This window comes from Leptodactylus fuscus, chromosome 11 (assembly GCF_031893055.1).
Source record: "Leptodactylus fuscus isolate aLepFus1 chromosome 11, aLepFus1.hap2, whole genome shotgun sequence".
Classification (NCBI taxonomy): domain Eukaryota; kingdom Metazoa; phylum Chordata; class Amphibia; order Anura; family Leptodactylidae; genus Leptodactylus; species Leptodactylus fuscus.
This window is the reverse complement of record NC_134275.1, coordinates 57,970,965-57,993,288: the sequence shown is the minus strand read 5'-3', so window position 1 is coordinate 57,993,288 and position 22,324 is coordinate 57,970,965. Positions and strand designations below refer to the sequence as shown.

General features: G+C 41.1%; 1 protein-coding gene across 2 annotated transcripts in view; it reads left to right on the top strand.

Moving 5' to 3' along the window:
• The first annotated feature begins 6,417 nt into the window (after positions 1–6,417).
• The window catches only part of DACH2 (dachshund family transcription factor 2), a 246,172-nt gene continuing 230,265 nt past the window's right edge, over positions 6,418–22,324 (top strand). For both annotated transcript variants that reach the window (XM_075259264.1, XM_075259263.1), the window contains exon 1: positions 6,418–6,842. In XM_075259264.1, the coding sequence (XP_075115365.1) occupies positions 6,448–6,842 (395 nt within the window). In that variant the 5' untranslated portion in view covers positions 6,418–6,447. The remainder of the gene's footprint in view (positions 6,843–22,324) is intronic.

The window sequence follows — 22,324 nt, the reverse complement described above, 5'->3', positions numbered from 1 at the left end:
AACCTTCATGTTCTCCAGTGTCATGCCGTCCCCCCCCCCCCTTCATTTGCCCCCCAGTTTCATGGGCCCCCTTCATTATGTTCCACCTTTATATTTAATACAAAACAAACACACTCACCTTCTATCACTCACCTTCCATCGATCCCCCGACGCTCCTCTCTCCAGTCACATACGCGATTAAAGCAGGAGCTGTGAGTTCAGCTCCTGCTTAGCTCCGGCCCGGCTTGCGTGTGTAGGCGTGATGACGTCATCGCGCCTACACACGCAAGCCGGGCCGGAGCTAAGCAGGAGCAGTGAGTTCAGCTCCTGCTTAGCTGCGGCCCGGCTTGCGTGTGTAGGCGTGATGACGTCATCGCGCCTACACACGCAAGCCGGGCCGGAGCTTTAAAGTAGGAGCTGAACTCACAGCTCCTGCTTTAATCGCGTATGTATTCCAGCTCATCGGCGGACGGACGCCGATGAGCTGAAATCGTGACAGGCAAGTGCCGGGGGGCCCCCAGAGGCTCTGTGGGCCCCGGCACTTGCCCGACTATGCCGTGCGCTGACGCCGGCCCTGTTCAAGGGGCACATGAAGGAATATGTTGATATAGTAAATTGGGATGTTTTGTTATCAGATTGCTGTCATACATGAGCCCCGAACTGTGTATAAGTAAAATAAATGATGGCTGCAGCAATGGTGATCGGGGTGATTTGTCTCTATTAGGAGGTCACAATACTAAAAACTCAAAATGTTCTAGAACTTTCCAGAGTTTTATCTTTCTTTTAATCATCGGTCTCCAGACAGAAACAAAAGTGTATCAAAAACAAACAAAGAGATTATTCAAGACTTTGTGCCCGAAGGTATTCCTAGCCGTCACCTGCTACAATGATGTAAATGGCCATTATTACCAACAGAATCTGCAAGAACAACTGTTTTATATCCAGATGAGAGGCTAAGAGTGCTGCTTAGGTCTTAAAAGTCGCATTACATATGTAGGAGCAGTATTATAGTAGTTATATTCTTGTACATAGGGGGCAGCATTATAGTAGTTATATTCTTGTACATAGGAGTAGTATTATAGTAGTTATATTCTTGTATATAGGAGCAGTATTATAGTAGTTATATTCTTGTACATAGGGGGCAGCATTATAGTAGTTATATTCTTGTACATAGGAGTAGTATTATAGTAGTTATATTCTTGTACATAGGAGCAGTATTATAGTAGTTATATTGTAGTACATAGGAGCAGTATTATAGTAGTTATATTCTTGTACATAGGAGCAGTATTACAGTAGTTATATTCTTGTACATAGGAGTAGTATTATAGTAGTTATATTCTTGTACATAGGAGCAGTATTATAGTAGTTATATTCGTGCACATAGGAGCAGTATTATAGTAGTTATATTCTTGTACATAGGAGCAGTATTATAGTAGTTATATTCTTGTACATAGGAGCAGTATTATAGTAGTTATATTCTTGTACATAGGAGTAGTATTATAGTAGTTATATTCTTGTACATAGGAGCAGTATTATAGTAGTTATATTGTAGTACATAGGAGTAGTATTATAGTAGTTATATTCTTGCACATAGGAGCAGTATTATAGTAGTTATATTGTAGTACATAGGAGCAGTATTATAGTAGTTATATACTTGTACATAGGAGCAGTATTATAGTAGTTATATTGTAGTACATAGGAGTAGTATTATAGTAGTTATATTCTTGTACATAGGAGTAGTATTATAGTAGTTATATTGTAGTACATAGGAGTAGTATTATAGTAGTTATATTGTAGTACATAGGAGCAGTATTATAGTAGTTATATTCTTGTACATAGGAGCAGAATTATAGTAGTTATATTCTTGTACATAGGAGCAGTATTATAGTAGTTATATTCTTGTACATAGGAGCAGTATTATAGTAGTTATATTCTTGTACATAGGAGGTAGTATTATAGTAGTTATATTCTTGTACATAGGAGGTAGTATTATAGTAGTTATATTCTTGTACATAGGAGCAGTATTATAGTAGTTATATTCTTGTACATAGGAGGTAGTATTATAGTAGTTATATTCTTGTACATAGGAGCAGTATTATAGTAGTTATATTCTTGTACATAGGAGTTGTATTATAGTAGTTATATTCTTGTACATAGGGGCAGTATTATAGTAGTTATATTCTTGTACATAGGAGCAGTATTATAGTAGTTATATTCTTGTACATAGGAGTTGTATTATAGTAGTTATATTCTTGTACATAGGGGCAGTATTATAGTAGTTATATTCTTGTACATAGGAGTTGTATTATAGTAGTTATATTCTTGTACATAGGAGGTAGTATTATAGTAGTTATATTCTTGTACATAGGGGCAGTATTATAGTAGTTATATTCTTGTACATAGGAGGTAGTATTATAGTAGTTATATTCTTGTACATAGGAGGTAGTATTATAGTAGTTATATTGTAGTACATAGGAGCAGTATTATAGTAGTTATATTCTTGTATATAGGAGCAGTATTATAGTAGTTATATTCTTGTACATAGGAGCAGTATTATAGTAGTTATATTCATATCTGCAGACGAGAAGAGGAAACTCTACATCCTACTGGGAGAAGAAGAGGCCACTGTGGAGATCGCTGCCCAATACGTGTCCAGCTGTCACCAAATAAGAGGAAGATGAGACTATTATATTTATCCCAATACACCCGCCCCACCCCACCCCACCCCACCTCCCCATATTACAGTCACCAACGAAGAGGAAGATGAGACTCCACGGACTGTCATACCCCAAACCACCCACCCCACCCCCACCGTACCCACCACTCACCCACCCGAGTCCAACCCCCCCCCCCCACACACACACACACTTTACTAGCTTTGGCAATGCCAAATATCTATTCAGACGTGCCAATAAAGCTTTTCTGATTTGATTTGATTTATTCTTGTACATAGGAGCAGTATTATAGTAGTTATATTCTAGTACATAGAAGTAGTATTATAGTAGTTATATTCTTGTACATAGGAGCAGAATTATAGTAACTACATTCTTGTATCTAGCAGTATTATGATTGTAGGTACTGTATATTTTTGTTCTTAGGTGTATTATTATAGTAGTTATGTTCTTCTATGTACTGTAGGGGCAGTATTGTAGTATTTATGTTTCTCCACATATATGTAGGATTAGAATACAGTATATTCACACAGCTTGTTCTGTTCAGTATATTGTATCAGAATTTTTGTTATAAAATCAGGAATAGAAGGTATAAGGTAAAATATCACATTTTCTGTATTAATAGATATACTGATGGAATATTCTGGACAGAATGCTGGAGTGTGAACACTCTCTGAGCGGTCTAATGTTTAGCATGTTAGATCACTGTTCAGCAGACCTCGTGTATTAGCCTCTGTCCATTTAACAGCGAGTGTTCTCCTCCCCATATTGGCAGTATGTTCATGTATACTCTCATTCTGGCTGCACTGACCAGACGTTTAAGGCTAGGGACTCTTAGAGCGAAAATTCTGTAGGTTTGCAGTATGTTTCTGATTTTCATTGTGAATTTCAATGTTGTTATGCGAGTTGGTGAGATTTTATGGGGCAGCAGTTCAATCCTGTGTGTCCTTAACCTAAAAGTATAATAAAGTCCATACAGCAGAGTGGATTTGCTTCACTGGACAAGTTGACTCTAGAGACATACGGCATGTGGAATATTTGCTCTGGCTGTGTTCAAGTGCACTGTCGCTGTGTCCTGTAATGTAGCATTCCCTAGTGTGACTGCCGTCACAGTAGCGTTCACTTTGATATCAGTAAAACCTCATTTGCTCTGGATATACACTATGGGATGGCTTCCAGCTTTGGTTAGAGTTTTTGCTTTCTCTCTCTATAGATTGTCGTTCACCTCTTAGGCAGATTTTCTAAAAAAAAAATACACTGATTTACTGTACAATATGTAATAATTTTCTATGGCAACCGGGAGATAATACTGTCATCTACTTTGTATTTCATAAAATCACAGAACACATCCAATGATCGTTGGGGAAATAAAAATACAGCTAAAAAGTTTATATATATATATATATATATATATATATATATATATATATATTAAAAAAAATTATTATTCCTCCAAAAGAAAATTATAAACTATAACTCCAAAACCAATACAAACTCTCCTATGGTTTTGCTCACAAAAACATAGAAATTATTGGGATTTGGCTGTACAAATATTACTTTTAGCTAGAAGTCACTTTTTTGTGTGAAAGTAGCAAAAGAAAAATAATTCCTATATTTAAAGGTTTTCTCCCATCTCAGTCTACCTCCAGGCTGCATGCAGTGTCTGCTTCTCACCTCATGTATTTCTCCTCCCTTCCCCTCCCTCTTGCTAAACAGATTGGAGATGTTTCCCACTACTTATGCAGATCAGATAATTTGCAGATTATTGTACAGAATGGACTCAGTGTTATCTGTTTTTTTTTTTACATAGAGAGATAACAGACCAGGCTTGATCAGCAAAACTGCAATTAGCTGAAGGATTGTCCCACTGGCACTAAGTAAGTGATGTCACTTGTCTTATCTCCCCGGTCTTTGGTTATAGCAATGCTGTGTAAACAATGGGAAGAATAAGTTCACATAGCAGGCAAACAAAGCAGAATTTCTAAAGCAATATATTTAGGAAAAGTCTTAAATTTACATAAGCTACCGGTATAGATAGGATCCTTGAGATGGGACAACCCCTTTAAGGTAACCTGTTCTTTTTATCATACAGTAAAAACAAAAAAAATCAATGGTGAAATTGAAGTTCTATCCTTTATTCTCCAGCAAGAGTTAATAAAGATTCATCAATACTTTTTCTGTACTGTGTAAATGCAACTCGTCCTGCAAAAACAAAACAAAAAAATAAAAATCTACTTGGTCCTAAAACTCATATTATATAACGGGATCACGTGATAAATATTGTTTCTTTGTCCATAAAGCCAAGTCTATCATACAATTTATTGTTTATTTGTTGTTTGTATCACTTTTTGTATATTGTACACCGTTTATTGTTTATTTGTATGATTTCACTTTAACCCCTGCATTGCTGAATGGACCGCCTGCTCTGCAAATCCACTTTGACTCCTCTGCTGCAGGTGGGATCTTGTGTTATATCCCTTTAACCGTGTCTTTGCTGAAGTAATGTAAAGTTTAGGAGGTGAATGACATGAATGACTTTACAAGTCAATGGCGTTATTCACACATCTGTTCTGAGAAACTCAGCGCACGTCCTATACGGAACTGTTTTAGGGAACCGGCTTCTTTACAAAGGGGAGGGGTTGACAGTTAACCTCTCAGTCCTGGACATGCTTCAGGATCTGGTTCTATTGCTTTCTCTCCAGGGGGTGACAGTTAACCCCTGAAGTCCCAGATTTTGTCCCCTGCTCCCCTGGACTCCATAATATAGCCCCATGCCTACTGGGGTGACCATTAACCCCTCAGTCTCAGATTTGACCCATTCCCTGCTGTGTGTAACATTTAACCCAAGATACTAGTTGCGGCATCTTCACAGTTAACCCCTTTTCTCCCATGAATGACATTCAACTTCTGCAGTCCCGGACATGGTCTTTCCCCCAATGACTTACAGTTAACCCCTGAAGGCGTACATGTGGCCCCTTCCCTCTAATTGTTGACAGTCAACCCCTGCCATTCCAGATTGGGTCCTTATTCTCCCCTTGCCTCCTGTGGGTGACTGTTAACCCTTACAGTCCCATACATTGCCCCATGTCTATCCTGGATGACAATTAATCCCTGTGGTCCCATATGTGGCCCTTCTTCCATGGCTGGATGTTAACCCCAATGGTCCACAATAAGGGCACTCAACTCCAGAGGTCACAGTTAACCCCTGCAATCCCAGATATGGTCTCTCGTTGACCCCGGTGGCTGACGGAATTTCTGCAGTCCCGGATATGACTTTTGACCCCTTAAGCTGACAGATGACCCTTGAGGTCCTAAATGTGGCCCCTCGCATTCAGTAGGTGACACATGAGCCCTTACAGCTGCAGTTCTGGATATGGCCCCTCGTCTCACCTACCTGACTCTTAGCCCCTGCGGTATGGCCCCTAGCACACGGCAGCTTATATAAGCCCCGCGGTACCTGATTTGGCCCCTTGCTTCCCCACAGTTAACCCATTATGTCGTGTATGTGGCCCCTCGCCCTCCCCCGCGGATGACAGTTAACCCTTTGGTGCCGCGGACAGTGCGGAGCTGCCGGGACACGCGCTCTCTCACTACAAGCTTCCACAGAGTGACACGCTGAAGCCACACCCCGTCCCGTCATCAGCCAATCAGCTTGGACCCCCGTCCCTGTGCTCGGGCGCTGATTGGCTGCGGCGCTCTGTCAGCGGTGTGTGTGGCCGCTCCGCGCCCCGGACTCCGGCAATCACTCTGAGGCAGCGGCGGCGGCTGCAGCTTCTTCCCGGCCGGGAGCCCGAGCATGGCCGTGTCCGCGCCTCCTCCTCCAGTGCTGAGCCCTGCAGAGTCTCCTCGCCCGCTGCTGAGCGGCTACAGCCCGGGCCCCGGTGTGGGCAGCGGCGGCAGTGAGTGCCGGATGGTGGAGGTGCACGGGGTGCGGGTGGCTTCCTTCGTGCTGGACGGGCAGGAGCTGATCTGTCTGCCGCAGGTGTTCGAGCTCTTCCTGAAGCACCTGGTGGGCGGGCTGCACACTGTCTACACCAAGCTCAAGAGGCTGGACATCACTCCGGTAGTGTGCACGGTGGAGCAGGTGCGGGTCCTGCGGGGACTGGGGGCCATCCAGCCGGGGGTCAACCGCTGCAAGCTCATCACACGCCGGGACTTCGAGACCCTCTACCAGGACTGCACCAACGCCAGGTCAGTGCACCCGGACTCCTCATGTGTACTGTGCCCTATAATGTGTACTGTGCATCTTACCTCATCATGTGTACTGTGCCCGATAATGCGTACTGTGCCTCATACCTCATGTGTATCTATACCTCATCATAGGTACCTATGCCTCAATATAGGGGGCTGTACTCCATCTGTACCCCATGTCTCAGATATACTTTGTACCTGATCTGTACCCTGGTCCTTATTATGTTAGGGGGCTGTGCCTCATGTGTACCCAGTGCCTCATAATGTAAGGGGCTGCACTTCCTCATATATACTCTGTGCCTTATACTTCATAATGTAAAGAGGACTGTGCCCTATAACACTACAGGACTATATGTGATGTATATACTGTGCCTCACACCTCATAGTACTACAGGTCTGTATGTAATGTATTTGATGTGCCTCATACCTCACTTATAATAATGTGCTGGACTGCCCTACAGCTGGACTGACATGACACTATACTGAGAACAGATGTACAGCACTGTACCTCTTGGAATTTACTATACTGTGCTACGTATCTATAGAACTCATACCTCACATGTACTATACCCCATACCTCACATGTACTATACCCCATATCTTACATGTACTATACCTCATACCTCACATGTACTATACCTCATACCTCACATGTACTATACCCCATACCTCACATGTACTATACCTCATACCTCACATGTACTATACCTCATACCTCACATGTACTATACCTCACATGTACTATACCCCATACCTTATATGTGCTATACCTCATAACTCAAATGTACTATACTTCACACATCATATGTCCTTTACATCATACCTCAAATATACTGTACCTCACATGTACTGTACCTCATACCTTACATGTACTATAAATCATACTTCACATGTACTATACCCCATACTTCACATGTACAATACCCTGTACCTCATATGTACTACACCTCATAACTCACATGTACTATTCTTCACACCTCACATATACTTTATACTTTACATGTACTATACCTCACATGTACTGTAGCCCATACCTTACATGTAATATACCTCATACCTCACGTACTGTAAATCATACTTCACATGTACTATACCTCATATATACTATACCTCATGCTTCACATGTACTATAGCCCATACCTTACATGTAATATACCTCATACCTCACATGTGCTATACCTATGCCTCACATGTTCTGAGCCTCTTTTTTTAATTTTTTTTATACTATACCTCACTTGTACTATGCCCCATACCTCTCATGTACTCTACCTCATACCTCACATGTACTATACCCCATACTTCACATGTACTGTAGCCCATACCTTACTTGTACTATACCCCATACCTCACATGTGCTGAGACCCTTGTTTACTATTCCTTACATGTGCTATACCTTATACCGCACATATATTGTGCTACTTGTGTATTGTACCAAAAATACTTTCCTTTAGATAATCCTATACACCAATAAGTCAGCGCCTCATGTATTCTACTCTACGTTTTACCTCCTTCCTGATATTCTTTATACCCCAAGTGCAGCAGGGATAGTGCTTCTTGTGCCTCTTTTTCCCCTCTGTTCTCCAGTATATGTTTAATCATATATAGTATATGTTACACTTTATATAGTGTCTGCTCCTCCAGTACAGGGTGGTATATACTGCACTTTATATAGTGTCTGCTCCTCCTGTACAGGGTGGTATATGCTGCACTTTATATAGTGTCTGCTCCTCCGGTACAGGGTGGTATATGCTGCACTTTATATAGTGTCTGCTCCTCTGGTACAGGGTGGTATATACTGCACTTTATATAGTGTCTGCTCCTCCTGTACAGGGTGGTATATACTGCACTTTATATAATGTCTGCTCCTCCGGTACAGGGTGGTATATGCTGCACTTTATATAGTGTCTGCTCCTCCGGTACAGGGTGGTATATGCTGCACTTTATATAGTGTCTGCTCCTCCGGTACAGGGTGGTATATGCTGCACTTTATATAGTGTCTGCTTCTCCAGTACAGGGTGGTATATACTGCACTTTATATAGTGTCTATTTCTCCAGTACAGGGTGGTATATGCTGCACTTTATATAGTGTCTGCTTCTCCAGTACAGGGTGGTATATGCTGCACTTTATATAGTGTCTGCTCCTCCGGTACAGGGTGGTATATGTTGCACTTTATATAGTGTCTACTGCTCCAGTACAGGGTGGTATATACTGCACTTTATATAGTGTCTGCTCCTCCGGTATAGGGTGGTGTATGTTACACTTTATATAGTGTCTGCTCCTCCAGTACAGGGTGGTATATGCTGCACTTTATATAGTGTCTGCTCCTCCTGTACAGGGTGGTATATGCTGCACTTTATATAGTGTCTGCTCCTCCTGTACAGGGTGGTATATGCTGCACTTTATATAGTGTCTGCTCCTCCTGTACAGGGTGGTATATGCTGCACTTTATATAGTGTCTGCTCCTCCAGTACAGGGTGGTATATGCTGCACTTTATATAGTGTCTGCTCCTCCAGTACAGGGTGGTATATGCTGCACTTTATATGGTGTCTGCTCCTCCAATACAGGGTGGTATATGCTGCACTTTATATAGTGTCTGCTCCTCCTGTACAGGGTGGTATATGTTACACTTTATATAGTGTCTGCTCCTCCTGTACAGGGTGGTATATGTTACACTTTATATAGTGTCTGCTCCTCCTGTACAGGGTGGTATATGCTGCACTTTATATGGTGTCTGCTCCTCCAATACAGGGTGGTATATGCTGCACTTTATATAGTGTCTGCTCCTCCAGTACAGGGTGGTATATGCTGCACTTTATATGGTGTCTGCTCCTCCAATACAGGGTGGTATATGCTGCACTTTATATAGTGTCTGCTCCTCCAGTACAGGGTGGTATATGCTGCACTTTATATAGTGTCTGCTCCTCCTGTACAGGGTGGTATATGTTACACTTTATATAGTGTCTGCTCCTCCGGTACAGGGTCGTATATGCTGCACTTTATATAGTGTCTGCTCCTCCTGTACAGGGTGGTATATGCTGCACTTTATATAGTGTCTGCTCCTCCTGTACAGGGTGGTATATACTGCACTTTATATAGTGTCTGCTCCTCCGGTACAGGGTGGTATATGTTACACTTTATATAGTGTCTGCTCCTCCTGTACAGGGTGGTATATGCTGCACTTTATATAGTGTCTGCTCCTCTGGTACAGGGTGGTATATACCTCACTTTATATAGTGTCTGCTCCTCTGGTACAGGGTGGTATATACCTCACTTTATATAGTGTCTGCTCCTCCTGTACAGGGTGGTATATACTGCACTTTATATAGATGGGAGCTCCTCTGGTTTATAGTCTCTAGAGAACATAGCCTTTCATACTCCGTACTGGCATATTCTCTGGCTGGTTTTGGGTGTTGTACCTGTCTACCTGGGGTGTACCTTGGAGCAGCCCCTGTATACTCCACCTGTCTGTTACTTATATAGCGCCATCTTATTCTGCAGCACTTTACAGACATTTACAGTCACTGTTCTATATTGGACAATCTACATTTCCTATCAGTATGTCTTCAGAGTGTGGGAGGAAACCAGTGTACCCAGAGGAAACCCACCAAACACGGGGAGAACATACAAACTACACGTACATGTTATCTCCTTGGCTAGATTAAAACCCAAGACCCCAGCATTGCAAGGCTACATGGCTAACTTATAAATTCTGACGTGGTTCTTGTATTATTATTACATCTTTTTATATTCTGCATCCTCCGACAGCGGGGACATCTGCTCCATGTGTCTGGTATCTGCTGTGACCCCAGGCGATGTACATAGCGCAGTTCACACTGGAGTCTGTGCCTTTCATGTGTCCTCATCGCCGTCACTGACTGACAGATCAGATTGTAGAAATTCTAAGAAACTGTTACAAAGTAGAAGACAAGAGAAACCCAAATGTAGCAGAGCTGAGTCATGTGACTATGATGTCTTTTTTTTCTTTAAAGCTTTTTGAGCTCTGCTACATCCAATACGTTTACAGGTCGCTTCACGTGGAACAGGACTTGTACGTGTATATTGGAGGTGGGGATAATGTCCTGGGTGTGCAGATGGTGGCGGTTTTCTTCTGTTTTGGTTGCACACTGGTCTCCAGGGATGATGTGCTCACTTTACTACATGCTGTGATTTATATTTGGGAATCGCCGTGTGAGCAGTTCTCTCATACTGTGTTTACCTGCAGAGGGCTCAGCAGAGCTCGGGTTTGTACCGTGTGTACATGGCACGTCTATGGAATTGCTTATTTGCAATTTTGTGGTAATGAAAATTTCTGTACGTTATATGGCGGTATGTGATATCAGCGAGGTGGCACAGCTGAGCTGCAGAATGTGTGTGTGTGTGTGTGTATATATATATATATATATATATATATATATATATATATATATATATATATATATTCAACAGATATAGCAGAGTCAACCAGAAGTTCTGCAACTGGTCAAACTGCTGCAGTCCTGTCTTGTCACACCAGGCAAGAGATAAACAATGAAAAGTCTTTGGGAAAACACTTTTTGGGGCCATTCACATGGAGTAACGTAGGCGTTTTTTGTGCTTACTTTGTGCTTATTTTGGCACAGTGCGCCGCGTAATGGAGCGTATACGCCGCGTTTGTGCCACGCTATTTGCGGTTGCGTTTTACGGCGCAAATGCGGCGTATATGCGGCGTTTACGCTCCATTATGCAGCGCTCTGTGCCAAAATAAGCACAAAATAAGCACAAAAAACGCCTACGTTACTCCATGTGAATGGCCCCTTTATTAGCTTTTGTGGTCTTCTGTGATCAGGTAACACATTGCAGAAGTTCAGGTTAACTGTGCTACATCTGTGTGTGTGTGTGTGTATATATATATATATATATATATATATATATATATATATATATATATACACACACACGTGCGGCTGTGTACACTTGTATCTGCCTGTGAACTGCAGAGACCTCCTCATATGTAATAAGACATGTATGTGCACAGCGTGTAGCCTTCCTCATTGCTCTGTGTTCACCATGGTCGTGGTCTGGGCTGTATCCTGTATACTCATGTACACATTATATACTTGAGACAGACAACCTAGTGCTGTGTATATGACCATACTCTGCTGTGTGCACACTGGTGTCGCTATCTCATATCTTATAGTAATGTCTATACCTGTGTACTATATATGTGCCTTGTGCACCATTTATGCAATATGTATACATATGCCCTGTATATACTGGTTGTACTCAGTTATAGATAATATATAAGTTTTGGGTTCTGTATAACCCATTTGTATGAAATATGTTATGGTCCTGTATATACCAGAAATAATCCGTAAGGTATATGTATCAGGTGTATTCAATACATTATATGTCCTATGTATATAGGGTTTATGTTATATCTTTTGTGTATACGTTGTATGTTGTATATCCTGTACATACCTGTTATGTTCTATATGTTAGGTGTCTTGTATATACTGGGTATGCTCTGTATGCTAGGTGTCTGATATATACTGTATTTGTTATATGTCTCGTACATACCAGGTATGTGCTATATACTAGGTGTCCTGTATATATCATAGATGTTAAATGTTCTGTATATTGTGAGTATGCTTTATATGCTAAGTGTTCTGTATCTACAATTTATGTTATGTCCTATATATACCATGTATACTGTAAGGCTATATGTTCTATATATGTATATACTGTAGATGTTATGTGTTCTGTATCTATATATAGCTTGTGGCTCGGCTGTGCTATCTCCACTATGTAAATTGTTACGTCACGTATCTATAGGTCTGTGATCTGGTCACACATATATAATGCTGTGAATGTCTTTTTGCTATATATAGAATCGAGAGGTGACTACTGGTGTTACGTTGTATCTGTCATAGGCCATGTATACATATGTATGTAGTCTGATCTCTGTGTGAGTGCACTGAGACAGGGAAAATGGGCTGAAAACCAAACGACTATACTACTGATCTGTAGTGTGCGGCCCTGAAATAACAACTTATCATGTGCTGATAATGGGAAGATGCCTGTTATCAGAGCCCTATAGTCAGATAATATACAGGTGTATGTATGTGCTGGATGTATGGCAAAACTCATAATGTATAGTAATGTGTTACATGGGACTGCAGGTGACATCTACTACATTACCTGTACTCAGAGAGTTATCACTGTGTTATCTGTGCTGTTACATAGGACTGCAGGTGACATCTACTACATTACCTGTACTCAGAGAGTTATCACTGTGTTATCTGTAGTGTTACATAGGACTGCAGGTGACATCTACTACATTACCTGTACTCAGAGAGTTATCACTGTGTTATCTGTGCTGTTACATAGGACTGCAGGTGACATCTACTACATTACCTGTACTCAGAGAGTTATCACTGTGTTATCTGTAGTGTTACATAGGACTGCAGGTGACATCTACTACATTACCTGTACTCAGAGAGTTATCACTGTGTTATCTGTGGTGTTACATAGGACTGCAAGTGACATCTACTACATTATCTGTACTCAGAGAGTTATCACTGTGTTATCTGTGGTGTTACATAGGACTGCAGGTGACATCTACTACATTATCTGTACTCAGAGAGTCATCACTGTGCTATCTGTGGTGTTACATAGGACTGCAGGTGACATCTACTACATTATCTGTACTCAGAAAGGTATAGCAATGCAGCTCATAAAATGCTATTTAAATGACAGTGTCAGCTCTGCTTCATCCGTAGCACATGCAGAGATGATGTACACAGCGATTTTGACACAGTTATCTTCACCACCCAGATATCAGAGACGCTCGGTTTATTAAGACATCTATTCTGCAAACGTTTATCATTAATAACAACAGAAGACGAGAAGCAAACAAAAAATACTGTAAGTCACAGTTGAAGAGGTGAAGTTGATATTTATACATTGGAGGTATACCATCTGTGTACAATGATAACTCTGAGTCACCTGCAGTCCTATGTAACACGACAGATAACACAGTGATAACTCTCTGAGTACAGATAATGTAGTAGATGTCACTTGCAGTCCTATGTAACATCACAGATAACACAGTGATAACTCTCTGAGTACAGATAATGTAGTAGATGTCACCTGCAGTCCTATGTAACACTACAGATAACACAGTGATATCTCTCTGAGTACAGGTAATGTAGTAGATGTCACCTGCAGTCCTATGTAACACCACAGATAACACAGTGATAACTCTCTGAGTACAGGTAATGTAGTAGATGTCACCTGCAGTCCTATGTAACACTACAGATAACACAGTGATAATTCTCTGAGTACAGATAATGTAGTAGATGTCACCTGCAGTCCTATGTAACACCACAGATAATGTACAATGTGCCTGTATCTCTAATCTATCAGTTATTACAATCATATTATACTGTATTCTGCTGCTATATTGCCGGCCATGGATGATACATTGTGGCGTTGTTGTATACGGTGCGTTCACTTTCCACTTCTGTGACTTTTTTTTGTCTATGTAATTATATGTAATGAGGACAATTGTGATGTTGATGATGGTGGAGATGGTTCCCATGCTGGTAGTTGTAGTGCCATCATTGTGTTTGTTGCTGTGTAGTTTTCGGTCCTGTATCTGGGTCCCTGCCTGTCTTTGGGGCCCCTTTGGTTGGGGCCATCATTGCTGGGTTCTCTTCGCATCCTGACTTGTGTTTTCTGCTCAGTCTGAGAATAAATGATCTGTCCGGGAGATGAGAAGCGGCGGCCGGGCCCCTCCTGACCCCCGCGCTGCCGGCCTTCTGCCACTGACAGCACAGTCATCCCTCCAACTTCAAGGGACAATGTTGGAATGTCTGAATCTGGGTCACCGGGGGAAGTGGCCGCTGACCGCCGTTTATACAGTTGGCAGCTTCTCTGTCTTTTATTCCCAGGGGAAAAGAAATCAAAGCCCTAATGAAAAGAATTCCGCCATGAAGATCATTATGTTCTGTGCGTCCCGTCATCCGGCATATTCCCGGGATCTGGAATCTCCCAAATTCAGACATAGAAGATGCGGCAGAGGAACTAAGTTACAAAAGATGTCAGATTTTATTTCTTATATTTTTATGGTTTGATAATGGGAATAATTCAGCACCAAGCAACGGCAGGTTAAAGGGATTTCACCGTATATTACAGTAAAATAACATAAAAGTTGTAAATTGGGTGAAATGTCAGAAAGTTGATTTATACTGGAGGGGCTCTCAGTGGGGATACGACACGAGATACATGATCGATTGCAATGTATCAGTCAGTGTATTAATATAGGAGGGGGCAATAGCATCACTGTATATACTGGATCACCTGACCAGCTGCACCTTGTAAATGGCAATTATTAGCACAGTATTGGGTCTCTGAGGGTTTGCAGCAATGTGTCAGTAATAAGTCCAGACGGGTTTGTTCTTATTCCCTGACTGCTAGCAGAGATCTTGGCCTAACACAATGTGTATTAGATCTGCAGCCCGTCTATCCTTTGAGGTTTCTCTCTGCGTTCCGGTATTAGGAGGCGACATATATAGATAATATATTTCCACGAAGGATGTGATGACGGACACCCCGAATCCTCCTGCGCCGCGCACGTTCCCATTGGCTTGTCCAGCGGATTTACTCATCCGGAGGGAGATTTTATGTGACGGGGCTGATTAGGGAACAGACAGGCTCATCGGGATTAATTGGTCCGTAAATAAAGACAATATTTTATTCCACCCAAGTCCAGACATGGAGCCAAGAGCTCGGTAATAACGCCGCGCCGATCCGGCCAGAATCCTAATCACTGGCTGGCAAATGTGCACAGAACCTGAAGTGGGGGGGTATTATAAGCATTAATTATACAGACTGATCAGAAGGGCCTCACACTTATCCTACAGGTTTGGCTTCTTCCAGAGTGCAGGGACAAAATGTTAAAGAAAAAAAAAAGTAAAATTTTTTAAACTAAGACCAAGATGTCACTTTTTTTTGTAGAAAATATTTTTTTGTAATTTTTGATTTTTTTTTTTTTTCCTCCCCCATTTTATTCCATGAGATTAACAGATTAAAAAACGACTAGAACGGACGTTGCCTTGAGAATTGTATATTTTTATTATTTTTGGTGATTTTTTTTCTGTTCTGCAGCAGCTGCGCGCGCCGAGTGTTTCAAACGAGGGGGAATTAATGGAGTGTTAAAGGGTTAAACGTGTCGCGGAAACGAGTCTCATTACACCAAAGTGTCCTCGCCCTCCGCCAACTGCTGAAAAAGCGTCCACCTGCCCTTTACTGCTTTAGGAAGTTTTTTTTATACAATTGTTTTTTCAGTGTTTTTGATATATATATATTTTTTTTTTGTCCCAACTTGTTGTATTCACAGGGTATGTTGACAATGTGGCCTTTGAGTGTGGAAATCTGTACCGTCTTACAGTACCGGCAAAACTGATGAAATTTTACAAAAACCCTGGAGCGTAAATTGATCCTCGCCGTAAATTACAGATTCACATCATGTAAATTTATATTGTAGATTTTTATTGTGGATTTCACCTTTTGCAATGAGGCGAAGCAACAGCTTTTATACCATGAAATCTCCACTGGGGACGGATTTCACTTCGGAGCATCCTCTGTGTTTGCCCTGTGTGAACATCCCCCTAATAACTATAATTTAGGAGTTTCCTCCAGTGTCATTCCTTAGTCCCGCTGGTTACTTACATGTATAAGTGTGGATACTGGTTACTGTATATATCAGTGTGTATACTGGTTACTGTATATATCAGTGTGTATACTGGTTACTGTATATATCAGTGTGTATACTCGTTACTGTATATATCAGTGTGTATACCGGTTACTGTATATATCAGTGTGTATACTGGTTACTGTATATATCAGTGTGTATACTGGTTACTGTATATATCAGTCTGTATACTGGTTACTGTATGTATCAGTGTGTATACCGGTTACTGTATATATCAGTGTGTATACCGGTTACTGCATATATCAGTGTGTATACTGGTTACTATTTACTTCAATGCGGATACTGTTTATTATTTATTTCATTGTGGATACTTGTTACTGTGTAGCAGTGTGGATACAGGTTACTATATATATAATATATAATCTCAGCATGGATCCTGGTTACTACATGTATTGGCATGGATATCAGTTACTATACTGTATGTATCAGCGTGGGGTTGGGTTACTATATGTATGTGTGTATACTGGTTACTGTATATATCAGTGTGTATACCAGTTACTATATGTATCAGTGTGTATACCGGTTACTGTATATATCAGTGTGTATACCAGTTACTATATGTATCAGTGTGTATACTGGTTACTATATGTATTAGCGTGGATACTGGTTACTGTATATATCAGTGTGGATACTTGTTACTGTATATATCAGTGTGTATACTGGTTACTGTATATATCAGTGTGTATACCGGTTACTATATATATCAGTGTGTATACCGGTTACTGTATATATCAGTGTGTATACCGGTTACTATATATATCAGTGTGTATACTGGTTACTGTATATATCAGTGTGTATACCGGTTACTATATATATCAGTGTGTATACCGGTTACTGTATATATCAGTGTGTATACCGGTTACTGTATATGTCAGTGTGTATACCGGTTACTGTATATATCAGTGTGTATACTGGTTACTGTATATATCAGTGTGTATACTGGTTACTGTATATATCAGTGTGTACACTGGTTACTGTACATATCAGTGTGTATACTGGTTACTGTATATATCAGTGTGTATACTGGTTACTGTATATATCAGTGTGGATACTTGTTACTGTATGTATCAGTGTGTATACCGGTTACTGTATATATCAGTGTGTATACCGGTTACTGTATATGTCAGTGTGTATACTGGTTACTGTATATATCAGTGTGTATACCGGTTACTGTATATATCAGTGTGTATACCGGTTACTGTATATGTCAGTGTGTATACCGGTTACTGTATATATCAGTGTGTATACTGGTTACTGTATATATCAGTGTGTATACTGGTTACTGTATATATCAGTGTGTACACTGGTTACTGTATATATCAGTGTGTATACCGGTTACTGTATATATCAGTGTGTATACTGGTTACTGTATATATCAGTGTGTATACCGGTTACTGTATATATCAGTGTGGATACTTGTTACTGTATGTATCAGTGTGTATACCGGTTACTGTATATATCAGTGTGTATACCGGTTACTGTATATATCAGTGTGTATACCGGTTACTGTATATATCAGTGTGTATACCGGTTACTGTATATGTCAGTGTGTATACCGGTTACTGTATATATCAGTGTGTATACTGGTTACTGTATATATCAGTGTGTATACTGGTTACTGTATATATCAGTATGTATACTGGTTACTGTATATATCAGTGTGTATACCGGTTACTGTATATGTCAGTGTGTATACCGGTTACTGTATATATCAGTGTGTATACCGGTTACTGTATATATCAGTGTGTATACCGGTTACTGTATATGTCAGTGTGTATACTGGTTACTGTATATATCAGTGTGTATACCGGTTACTGTATATATCAGTGTGTATACCGGTTACTGCATATATCAGTGTGTATACCGGTTACTGTATATGTCAGTGTGTATACTGGTTACTGTATATATCAGTGTGGATACATTCAGGCCACTGCTTAGTTGTTAGCTGACATATGTGCTGGGTGACAACTCAGAATCCCATGTGCGTAGTAAATGTAAATGTTGTCACCTGTGTGAGCCATCCCCCCATTTATGAGTATGAGCCCCCGGCCTCCTCTGCCGCCGGACCCCTCACATCCCGGCTCGGCTCCTGTTGCATATTCAGCAGTGTTATTCACCAGCCTCTTTTATTTCTCCTTTTCTTCCCTTTCATTGCCGGGACCCGCACAGATCTCTGTCGCTTCAAATCAAGCCCCTTCTGCGGAGATAACATAATGTTTAGTCGCGTTTCGCTCCAGAAAAGGGGAAACGCAGCGTTTCCACCCAATAAGGCTGATTGTGGCAGCGCATGCAAATGCTGTTTTGATTTATCTCTCTTTGCACTTTTTTCCATCTGAATTGATCCTGCATTCATTCTGCGGCGCGGCGGCGGCGGCTGTGTGAGGCTGCAGATGTTGCCCTGTGTTTAATAAATCAATGAGACAGATCTGAATGAATCACTTCACATGGATTCTGCCTCTTGGTTTGATGTCTGCAAGTTATTCTTAGCTTGTTATCATGACAGATGCATTAATGTCCTATACGCTGTCAGCAATCAGCCCAGGTCGCGGCCGCTTAAAGCGACAGCGACTGCAAAAAATCTACACAAAACCGATTAACTCAGAGCTGTGTACTGCTATAGAGCGACAACCCAGAAACAAATGCACTAAGGCTTCTCAATACGTAAAAATGTATTGAAAATCGGACACATTGCACAATCTGTTGCACCAGAATAAAAAGCGTTCTGAAGCCGTGCGTGGTCAGAGATCACAGGTTACTATGCTAAAGAAGCAGAAAATTGTATTTTATTCTGCAATTTATTGGTTATATCCGCTTCTGGGAAAGCTGGGTGACAAACCATATGCTCTCCAGTTTTCTCAATACTCCAGAAAAGGTAATTTTCTTGGTATACGGTAAAAGGAAAGTGGCCTTTCAGGATCCTGGGAAAGCTGTGTGACAATCCCATTAAAGCTGGATCAGTTATTACTGTGACGGTCATCCTGCTTTCCCAGTGACACATACAATTTGTACAATTTTTGGACATTTGATAATTCTAGCTGGGATTGGGGGGTGGGGAAGGGGTGTTCGGAGGATGGGAGCGCGGGTCATGTGATCCTGGTCCCATGCTCGGAGCTTTAGTATTGAACAAAGTCATTATTTGCAAAATGGGAAAAAAGGAGAAAAAAAAATCAATAGGTAAGTGGTGAGTTTGGTGAAGCCTTTTTCACATTAACATTTGACTGTAATGAAAGTGACAGCGGCGGATAATGAACGATTATGGCGTTTGGTAAATGTCACCTATCAATCTCACGAGACGCACCGGGGAGGAGCAGGGACGAGGGGAAGCAGCTGCTCAGGGCAAGATTTGTGGGATCTCTGCCTTTTATTAAACTCCTCAAACCTGACGGAGTCTGAAGACGACGGGTCGTAAAAATCTAAAGAATCCATCAGCGACAGCGAATTACCTGTGTCATGCAGTGGCATACACGTCACTGAGACAGATCAGTCCGAGGGCCGAGCAGTGCACTGGGAACGGTGACCTGCTGTGTATCAGCAGATGAAGAGTTAAATTTATATACGTCTTTATGCGGAGAATAAAGAAAAACTTTAGTGGTGTCAATAACATCGTCCGCCTCCTGATGTAGGAGTCTGCAGTATAAGCATCATCATCATCATCATCATCATCAATATCATCATCAGTGTCATCATTATCATCATCATCATTAATATCATCATCAGTATCATCATTATCATTATTATCAATATCCTCATCATCATCATCAATATCATCTTTAATAGGATCATCATCATTATCATCATCAATATCATCTTTAATATCACCATCATCATCAATATTATCATCACCACCATCATCAATTTCATCCTCCTCGATATTATCATCATCATCAATATTATCATCATCAATATCATCATCATCACCACTGTTGTCGTGAATATCATCACTCTCTTCATTGTCATTATCTTTCCCGTCATTATTATGATCCTCATCATCAATACCATTACTGTCTTCATAATCTTCCTCCCTCATCATCATCACTTTGTAAAATTGATAATCCTCAATCTACTCCTCGTCATCACCACAATTGTTGTCATTATTATTAATATCATCACCGTCCTCCTCATCATCAATATCACCGGTGTCGTCATCAATATCATGACTCTTATGATTGTCACTATAAAAATCCTTCTCCTCCTGCTCATCAATATCATCCCTGTCCTCATAATCCTCCTCCTTCTCCACATCTTCATCATCATCATCATCATCATCCTCATCATCTTCTTCGCTCTCTCACTGAATCTCCTCTCGGGCCCCCGCAGATCTCCAGCCCTCCCATGGGGCCCCCAGTCTCTGACACACTACGGCTTTATTTACATGCAGTCTTTGTGCATGTCCCATATATCTCCATGGGGGATCCCAGACCTCGGCCACTATCCACATATACGCCACAGATTTCTGCAACAAATCTGCTGCGTGTGAATTTACCCTGATGGTCCCTAAGCCAGAAAACAACCCCGTTTGGAGTTGACTTTGGAGCAGTCGCCACAAGGGTCTATGTCTGATGGGGGGATTCAGTAAGAACCTATTAGATGTGATTGATGATCTGTCCTATGTACAATGAGAACAATGAAGATTACAATGTACCGTAATTCTAGGGGGCGCCTACGTGGCCTATACAGTCTGACATCGCTCTGTACCCTAACTTGATACGACTTGTGGTCTCCTATATGTCCGCTCTGAAACCTGGATCTCTCTTCTCATGACTAAAGCTACAAAACGTGTAACAATATAATAGATTATGTTACAGGAGATTACAGTGGAGAACGATGAATGATTAATAGAGACTGTACAGCAGAGCGCGTCTATTCAGGGTCTCGGCTGTCACACTATCATCTGCAGTGACCCTGCACACCCAAAAGATAAGACCTGAGCATGAGAGCAGCCTAAATCCTCATAGACCCCCATCATCCTCCCTCTGCCGAGCACCCTGAAATCTCCCTCACGTTTGCAGACGACCGGACATTGTTGCTGCTTTAATTTTCTGATTTTAGCTGCGATTGACTTTTTTTCCTCATCTTTTTCTCGCCTGCAGAGACGTCCACAAATGGGCAAAATCTTTAAACAAAAACATCTCCCCCCTCCCGACCGCCCCTCCTGGGCTCAGGCTTAGTACAAAGTGTTTTGACGGTCGCTTATTGCTCCCTGGTGCTGATTTATGACCTACATTGTTTTAATTAATAGAAATGTGAGGTTTGTTTAAGGCTGCAGTTCCTGGCAGATTAAGTATTAGACACATCCACATTGTATTCCCTGCAAGGAGCACAAAATAATCGCAGATTTCTTATAATAGACTCGTCCCATGTGGCTAAAGGGAAATGACACCTGAAAGAGAGAATTACAGCAAATTTTAATAATCCATTAGTTATGCAGAAACCAGTCCTAAGTCACATAGCAAAGATATGGTATATAAGGGGGGAGGGGCACTTATTTATTTCAATGCTAACCTGTACCATAATACTATACTACTATAATACTATCTCCTTTGTACCAGAATATACATGCTATAATACTGCTCCTATGTACAAGAATATAACTACTATAATACTGCTCCTATGTACAAGAATATAACTACTATAATACTGCCCCTATGTACAAGAATATAACTACTATAATACTGCTCCTATGTACAAGAATATAACTACTATAATACTGCTCCTATGTACAAGAA